General features: G+C 37.3%; 1 protein-coding gene across 3 annotated transcripts; it reads left to right on the forward strand.

The window, feature by feature from the left end:
* The first annotated feature begins 1,448 nt into the window (after window positions 1-1,448).
* On the forward strand, window positions 1,449-8,699 carry rt (Protein O-mannosyltransferase rt). Of its 3 annotated transcripts, XM_017632578.1 has the most exons (7): window positions 1,449-3,075; window positions 3,258-3,823; window positions 3,883-4,472; window positions 6,597-6,783; window positions 7,738-7,856; window positions 7,907-8,152; window positions 8,208-8,601. In XM_017632578.1, exons 1-7 carry the CDS (start codon window positions 2,207-2,209, stop codon window positions 8,433-8,435), a joined length of 2,805 nt encoding a protein of 934 aa, XP_017488067.1. In that variant the 5' UTR covers window positions 1,449-2,206; the 3' UTR covers window positions 8,436-8,601. The 3 variants fall into 3 exon arrangements, with proteins under 3 accessions (XP_017488067.1, XP_017488064.1, XP_017488066.1); XM_017632575.1 differs by having other exon boundaries at window positions 7,907-8,699; XM_017632577.1 differs by having other exon boundaries at window positions 7,738-7,805; window positions 7,856-8,699.
* The last annotated feature ends 453 nt before the right edge of the window (window positions 8,700-9,152 follow it).

The following is a 9,152-nucleotide window of genomic DNA, read 5'->3' on the forward strand; positions in this document are numbered from 1 at the left end:
GACTACGCTATTTTTCTTCGAAGCAAAAGCAAAAATTTTGTCTGACTGTTTGCGCCTACATAAACACATTGAAGAGATTGTTTTGCTCTCAAGAGAAGTACAATATGCTCACTGCAGTAGCGACAAGGTGATGTCGGACGTTAGTATGGGTTGGTCAGTGAAAATGGGTTAAGAATGAAGAAACCTGAAAAAGATTTGTTTGTATATTGATTTGTAAATAATGCGAATACCGTATTCAATATTTTTTTAGATAGATATTACAATTTAAAGGCTCTGGTGGCTCTGATTCAGCAAGTAAATAGCTGCATACAAAAACAGACACACAAAAGTAGGTTAGATTAGGCTAGGTTACGATGGCTGCCCTCATCTGGTCACACCGGCCTAAGGGGGGTCCATTGCGATGCAAGAATAGAACCAGTTAGTTAGCCTAATTAACGATGCAGTTAACAGATTTTCATTGTGCTTGTATCGGACGGATTTTCTGAAAAGTACTGATGGGGACACCGCTGACTACGTCCAGCCAAACCCGGGAAGTGGCAAAGAAAGTGTTTGATGCTCTCGAGTTCCTCATCCTGACGAAATATTTTTCATTTATTTACTATTTCAATTATTTAGGGATGTGGATAAAAATTTAGTAAACCGTGATATTGACTTTTGTTGGTACATATGTGCATATGAACATATGTAAAGTTGATTAATGTACATTGGCGCTTTTAATTCAGGAAGTAAGTTTGCAACAATACTACATAGTAAATACATAATTATAATAACAAGTAACGCTTTATAGAGTGTAATATTAAAAAAGCATCCAAATATTTGCTCATGCATAGATACATGTCGTCGTTTAAAGTACAAAACCGCCTATCAACAAAATGCAAAACCGCGTATGTGAATTATGTAAATTTTCATCTAGAGAGTAAAAACCCTCATATTTCAAAATGGTTCTCTTTTTTATAAAGCAATCGGATACGTGGCCAGTATATTTCAGGACTAATGGATATGGATTGAGCCAAGAGCTTGTGTGAACAAATCCACTTTTTGGCAGCTAATGCCAGTTACGCGGTTTTGTACTTTAAACGACGATATGTGTTGTATGTACATTAGGGTGGGTAAAAAAAAATTAAGTTTTTTTTTTTGGATCCGACACACGAACACTAGATCCTAAGTACCTCTAGAAAGTACTTACCAAATCTGAGCTCATAATATTAACGGGAAGATTATGCTCATCATAGTTTTCCATTTTGAATTTAGTCTCATATAAAAATGGTCATATCTTATCACCAATAGATAGTTCTTCTTCCGGCCCACCCTAATGTACATGTGTATGAATGTGTGTATATGAGAATATAGCTTACCACTGTGTGGTGCTTAATGAGCGACGGAGAAGCTCTTTGTGAGTAACACAAACCAGTGAGTGGCTTAACTTCTTGGCCAAATGCAATCGACTCTTTTGTTTAGTTGCTAAATAAAAATACGTGGCGACGGTTGTGCTTACAAAACTTAAGGTACGGCTCGCTACGTTGGTGGGAGACACGCATTGGCAGTGAAAATCTTACAACATTCCAGCGGACTGGTTGCGCATGCGCGACTGCATAACAAATGAGTGAGCACAAAGCATTGTGTTAAATAATATTTATTCACACGCAAAGTAATACCAATTATAAAATACATACATATGTAAATAAGGTAAAACCTCAGTGGTCCAGAAGAAAAAGTAAGAGAATTAAAAAGTGTGCAAAATAATTTAAGGTGCAAAGTTGTCTGGTGTGATCAACTGATGAACCGCATTGACTTAACAGCTCAAGGTGGCGCAGTATACGAGAGAAAGTTGAACATATGTACATACTTATGTACATTTGTAAGTGATAATTTGTTGCCAACTAAAGATAGGAGTTAAGGCGCAGGTGCAAAGATATTCTGAGCAACAATTAAAGCAAACGCGACGACAAAAAAATAATAAACTCAAAGCACTTAACAAAACAATCGGTGCGAATAAAATGAAAATTTGCCATATACATACTTAGTTTACCTTTCACATATATGCATCTGTAGAAATATACATATGTACATACATACGTATTCATTCAAAGTAAAATCGGTGGGAGTGTAAATAAAAAAAAAATAAATAAATAAAGCAATACTTTCACAAATCACAACATACAGTTCGTTGCTGAGAGGTAAGACCGTAGTTATTAGCCGTTTCGCCATGTCCAATTATGCCAACGTCGTACAACGTCGCAAAACAGCTACAGCAACGACCAGAACAGCAACAAAATCTAAATCAAAACATGCTTTCGTCGGCGCAGATTCAGCACCTGCTGGTTCTAGCTCTAGCACAGCAATAACAACAACAAGAACTACCACAAGTGTTAATTCTACAACGACCGGGCCAAACAACATGCCAGCGGCAGCGCCTACTTCGCCAAACGAAAGACTTCAACGCTACTCAATAAGCGACATACTTGCCGGAATGATCCGAAGAGCAGCAAAAAGGCAACCCTCCGTTAGCAGCAACAGCAGTAGCAAACACACAACTACGAAGTCAACAAACAGTGGCTCTTCTGCCGCCTTGATGTTGCGCGCTGCCACCACTTCGACGCTTTGTAATGGCAGCATAGCTTGTTGCCGCGATGTTAACTGTCGCCTAAATACGCTGAACGTGCCTTTCAATGTACTTGCGCAACAACAGCCACAGAGCCAACAGCATGATGAAAAGATGCAGCGCGCGTCAGACGCTTCAAATGCATCGACATCGTTACGTTGCCGTCGCAGCCGTAGTTCTACTGTTACCCGTTTGAAACCGAGCCCATCGGATGTAGCAAAGGATCAGTCGTCCACGCAAGCAGTCAATGCGACTGGTGTACGTGACAGTTCGCCCGATTCCGGTGTTGGCAGCGATGCTGTAACGACAAAGTTTAACCAAGCCACGGCCGAGCCGACGATACGAGATTCAATTTTGTCCCCGCCAGAACAACAGTTCATCGTACATCTGCAAATTGACTTGTGTACGTGGCTGTTGTTCGCTGTGTCCCTTTGTACGCGCTTCTATAAGCTATCAACCCCGCGACATGTTGTGTGAGTTTGATTACATACCTTCATATTCCACCGCAATAACTCATCAATTTCTTTTCTTCAGCTTCGATGAGATCCATTACGGCAAGTACATCTCCTATTACATGCGAAATATATTCTTCTTTGACCAGCATCCGCCACTGGGCAAGCNCCACCGCAATAACTCATCAATTTCTTTTCTTCAGCTTCGATGAGATCCATTACGGCAAGTACATCTCCTTTTACATGCGAAATATATTCTTCTTTGACCAGCATCCGCCACTGGGCAAGCAGCTTATAGCCGCGGTTGCGCATGTCACCAGCGGGTACGATGGTAATTTCACCTTCCCGCACATTGGAGCAGAATACAGCGAAAATGTGCCAATATTTTGGCTACGCTTCGTCCCGGCATTTTGTGGGGGTGCTCTAGCGCCTATGGTGTATAAGCTGCTCCTAACTGCTGGTCTTTCGGGATGGTCTGCTTTGTTGGGAGGGTTACTTGTTATTTTGGACAATGCCTTGCTAACGCAATCGAGGTTCATATTAATGGAGTCGATGCTTTTGTTCTTCGCCACCTCGGGTCTCTACTACATGCTACGCTTTCAAGGTAGTCGTTTCGGAAGTCCGCTTTGGTTACTCTTTGGGTTAGCGGCAGCCTCGTGTTTCTCATTCGCAGCGTGCATAAAGTATGCAGGGTTCCTGACGTATTTCCTAACCGCATATCTTTCTTGCCGATTCCTGTGGGACAAACTTTACGACGCAACGCTTTCAAGCAAGTCAATGACCACAGTTTGCTTTCGCCTTCATCACTTATGCTATATTTTTTCGCAGATCTTCATATCACACTGCAAGCACTCAGCCGTATGTTTTTGTTCACCGCTGTGCCACTGGCCATATATTTGGGAATTTTCTACATCCATTTGCAGACGTTGTATCGTGCGGGTCCCCACGATAGTGCTATGACTAGCGCCTTTCAAGCTTCTCTCGATGGCGGGCTTGCCTCCATAACAAAAGGCCAGCCATTGAAAGTGGTACATGGGTCACAGATAACCCTGCGTCACACGCATGGACGCACATGTTGGCTGCACTCCCATGCCCATGTATATCCAGTACGTTATCCGGATAAGCGTGGTTCGTCACATCAACAGCAAGTTACTTGTTATTCTTTCAAAGACGTTAACAATTGGTGGATTGTTAAGCGCCCAGAGCGCGAAGATTTAGTAGTCGGCGACGAATTGGATGTTATACGGCATGGAGACGTTATTCAACTGGTGCATGGCATCACAAGTCGGGGCCTGAATTCACATGATGTGGCTGCGCCAATGACGCCACAATGTCAAGAGGTCTCGTGCTATATCGACTATGAAATTAAAATGCCTGGCGAGCTGTTGTGGCGTGTGGAGATTTTGAATCGCGACACGGTGTGTATTAAAGAATATGGAAATTTTAATTAATATCTTTTCACATATAGTGGGCCATAAAATAATAGGAGTGCGATATTTTAACCAGTTTTGGCTATTTGTCTTTTTTATTTAATGTTTATTATTTTTTATAAAAGTGCATCTGGTTATACAACAAACACCATTTAAATTCAGATTTCAAACAAAAATTATAAAAATTCTGCAAATTTTCATCAAAATTTCAAATTTTTTATTCAGAATCTTTAGAAAAAAATTTCAGTACTCAACGGGATTCTTTACCAACTTGAAACTAGCACTTCGTTATGCTAGAATTAAATGGGCTGCAAAACTACATAAAAAGTTTGAAATTTTGGTGAAAATTTGCACAGTTTTTATAATTTTTTGTATAAAGTTTGTTTGTTGTATAACCAGCTAGTATTTTATGAAAAAATAATAAACATAATAATATATATATAGATATGCATATCAAATACATAAAAGGGTTTTCAATTATCTTTTAATTTTTGAAAAGCGATGCAATAGTTTTCGACATATAAGCTTTTGAAAATATTGAAAATTCCACCTTTACCCCCCTTAGGCTCCGCCCCAAAAATGGTTTACACCTTCAAAATCTGTTAAAAGGGGCGGACCACGCTCATTTTTTATTTTTGTTTTTCCTAAACGGCCGCTACTGCACTTGTTCTTTCGCGACAGATTAAAAACAGGGGTTGTTGAGATACCCGAGCCTTTTACTACCGAATTGAAGAGAAAAAAATAAAATTGTAGTCATCAGTTTCATACACAAGCATTTATTTTATAAATTCGCATTATATATATATAAGTACATTTTACGGCTTCTGAAGTACATTTGACTATTCCGAAGTAAATTTTACGGTTTCTGAAGTAAAATTGACTTTCCTGAAGTACATTTTACGGTTTCTGAAGTACGCCTGTCTATTCTGAAGTACATTTGATGCTTTCTGAAGTACTCTTGGAAAAGGTGTAGTTTTGTTCTACAACCAAATCAAGGCGAATTTATACAAGGTGGTGTTGCTGGCGAATTTAGATTTTCGCCGCGGTACTTCTTAATGTCAAAATGATATGTTTGTTGTAATATGAATTCGCCTTGTTTACAAACAACACATCATTTTGACATTCGGAAGTACCGCGGCGAAAATCTAAATTCGCCATTAACACCACCTTGTATAAATTCGCCTTGAACCAAATCGTAAATTTGAAAAAGAAAAGAAAAATAGGAGAGGAAATATTTTTAATCAAGATAATCTACCAGTTAACGAATGCTCCCGCACAAAATATGGATATNCAAACAACACATCATTTTGACATTCGGAAGTACCGCGGCGAAAATCTAAATTCGCCATTAACACCACCTTGTATAAATTCGCCTTGAACCAAATCGTAAATTTGAAAAAGAAAAGAAAAATAGGAGAGGAAATATTTTTAATCAAGATAATCTACCAGTTAACGAATGCTCCCGCACAAAATATGGATATATGGCAATCAATTAAAAGAAAAGGACAAAACAAGATTAGTTAAAACTTTTCTTTTCAATTATTCTTTTGGAACATGTCAAAAATATTAAGGATATTTTCCTTTATTTAATTTTTTCAATTTCCTTGAGAGAAATCCTGCAGTCCTATTAAAAATACAAAGATGCAGATTTACTAGAAATGCGCTCAAATATGGGAATCGAATATCGAATTTTTCGCATTTCCAAAGTTTTCATGGACGATTTATTAAAGTCGGCACGGGTTATCGTTGTGCTACGACCATAGAACTTCATATATATATGCTATTTATGCTAAAAAGCACAAACACGGGGGGTATGCATATCAAAATTTGCAAACAAATTTTTTTCCATATATTCTTGGGACTGTATAATGTACATATAATATGTATAAAAGGTAATTCTTGGCATTGTGTCGCGGCTATCGAATTCAAAAATATTCAAATGTCGCGTTTATAAAGGTGGCAATGTTAAAATTTGTGTTTTGCGAAAATCGAGATTTCGTGTTTATCGAGAGTTGCGATAACTCAGCGACACTGGATTTAAAGTTTTTATGTATCAGACGATGTCACAACTTTTATATTTATAACATTGTTTTATTATAACAATTTTCGCAGGAAGGGCCTATTTGGCATGCCATCAAATCTGAGGTACAACTAATCCATCAAACAACTGGCGCAGCGTTGCGTTACAGTGGACGACAGCTTCCAGAGTGGGGTTTTAATCAACACGAAGTAGTGGCTGATCGGGCAGTGAACCACAAAGATGCCATATGGAATGTGGAGGAGCATCGCTATACAAAAAGTAAATAACGACCTAACAATAGGCGCATTCCTTATCTTTTTGAACTAAAATTTTAAAAGTGTCAAAATGCCAGAGCGTAAGAAATATACGCTCACTAAAAGAAGCGAAACAAATAAAATATTGTAGGACATTCTACTTTGCATTACCGGCAATGCCTAAAATAAGCGAAAAAAAAATTCGAAGGCATTATAACGCTAACGTTTTATTTAATACACGGCCTGTAGCTCAAAAGTAAATTATTAAATTATATTAAACGGCCAACAACAAACACAATCAAAATTATTAAAATTTAATAAATAAACATGAGCTACAAACAATAGCAGTGTACCCGTACCCAAAACTATTCAAAGTTTTGCGTTCTCGTACCGTAAATAACTTGCAAAGTAGGGGAATCATCATTATCATTTTGAATTTCCGTGCTATTATTTATTTTGACCACAGATGTATATATCGCTAGCTTAGAGTGAAAAGTTGCTAAGTCCATTTTTTATGAAAACTCATTTTTTTACAAAGACGGCAAGAGAAGTTATAAATGTATCGTTCCGAAAAGGATTAAAGTGCTTGTTTTATTATTTTTTTCGTTTATATTCTATATAAGTCAAGTTTTCTAAGTCCAAAAGCGGCAACGCAAATTCGACAATACCGAAATAGTACGAAATCTTTTAATAAAAATCGAATCCTTCTCATTCGTATGGAGTTTGCTTTGCTTTAAACATGGAAAATGTTGTATTCAAAGTTTTGCAAAATGTTTGAAGAAAATGGCTAAACGTTTTTTTCTCTCTTGTAAAATTTGTAAAAATGGACTTGACCACTTTTTACTCTAATACCACTTCATGCGCTTTTAAAATTTTTGTCGCATTGTTATTACGGAATTTTCATAAGTATGCGAAAATATGTTAATTTTAGTATTTCTTATTGAACCTTTGTACATGTGTAATTTTTTCTTTAACGCAGCACAAGATCAACGAGAACGCGAGCGTCAACTACTCAAAGCCGAGATGATTCCCACAAAAAAGACGAAGTTGAGCTTTTTAGCGAAATTCTTTGAATTGCAAACGAAAATGATTTGGAACTGAGCTTTTTAGCGAAATTCTTTGAATTGCAAACGAAAATGATTTGGAATACGAAACAGTTGGATGAACATATGTATAGCTCCTCACCGCTCGAGTGGCCATTGCTGGACAAAGGCATCGCATACTGGGTGGATACCAAGGCAAATAATCAGATACATTTGCTTGGTAATGTTGTCATCTGGTACACTGGAACCGCTGCTCTCCTATTCTATGTTATTTTAAACATATTTTATGTACTACGTCGGCGTCGCCTGCACTTTGATCTACCACCAAATGAATGGCAACGGTTCCGCGAAGTGGGCGACTTATTCTTAGTTGCTTATCTTATACACTACTTGCCCTACTTTACAGTGGATCGTGCTCTGTTTCTACATAACTACCTACCGGCCTTTCTTTTTAAACTTCTGCTACTATGCTATGTTTTGGAACATGTTGACTATCTGCTGCGCCTGCGTTGTTGTTATGTCGCTAGAGAAATCACGGACAATAGTCTTTCAAGTACAAAATGGATCTGGATGTTGCGTTGCTATCGGCTCGTTATCATATTTTGGTTCATCTCAGTTGTATGGGTGTTTATAAAGTTTCTGCCACTTACATACGGAATACAAAAAATTACCGGAGAAGAAGTGATCAGCTTGCGATGGAAGGATACATGGGATTTTATATTGCAACGCGAACATGTCCTGAAATGACATCACCAAAAATTAAGATGAATGGCAGGCATGTGCAGATACTTATGNACCTAGTATGTATATAGATTGAACAATACAAGAACATATGCATATCTATTTAATTTATTTTAAAATAAATTTTTAAACTGGAATACAAAAAGATAAAAGCATTTGTAATAGCATTTCTTTAGATTCTTTTTAACTTTCACAACTCACAATGTAAACAGCGTGCATAAGGTAGATCGTCTGTGAAATAAAGCTGTTGATCCTAAAAAAATATTATTCTTTAAATGAAAACATTGACATGAAATATGTAGGTATGTGTACGTACATAGATCTTCTTCAATTACACCGTGCGATAAAAAACCAAAAAAATTTAAAACACACGAAAATAATCAATATATTCACAAAACTAGGAGCCAAATATCAGTTATACTATTTTTTTTTTTTTTTGTTTCTTTCTGACGTCAGGATTTTTTTCTAAAGGACTTTGAAATTTCCAGGATATGATTGTATAAAAAAAATTATTTAAAAGATTTGGTGCATTGTAACAGTATGGGTATCAGTTAAAAGGAAAAATTCTGTAGAATTAAAAACAAAATTCAAGTTTTTTGCACCAGGACGA

This window comes from Rhagoletis zephyria, unplaced genomic scaffold (assembly GCF_001687245.7).
Source record: "Rhagoletis zephyria isolate East Lansing unplaced genomic scaffold, Rhagoletis_zephyria_1.1 Rzeph_scaffold_10319, whole genome shotgun sequence".
In the NCBI taxonomy this organism is placed as follows: domain Eukaryota; kingdom Metazoa; phylum Arthropoda; class Insecta; order Diptera; family Tephritidae; genus Rhagoletis; species Rhagoletis zephyria.

What these genes read in the sequence shown, in the direction of transcription:
- rt (XM_017632575.1), top strand. Translation starts at nt 2,207, where the DNA reads ATGTCCAATTATGCCAACGTCGTACAACGTCGCAAAACAGCTACAGCA. An exon ending in GGAGCATCGCTATACAAAAA is followed by an intron (nt 6,784 to 7,737) that starts GTAAATAACGAC and finishes TCTTTAACGCAG; the next exon opens with CACAAGATCAACGAGAACGC. An exon ending in AAACGAAAATGATTTGGAAC is followed by an intron (nt 7,857 to 7,906) that starts TGAGCTTTTTAG and finishes ATGATTTGGAAT; the next exon opens with ACGAAACAGTTGGATGAACA.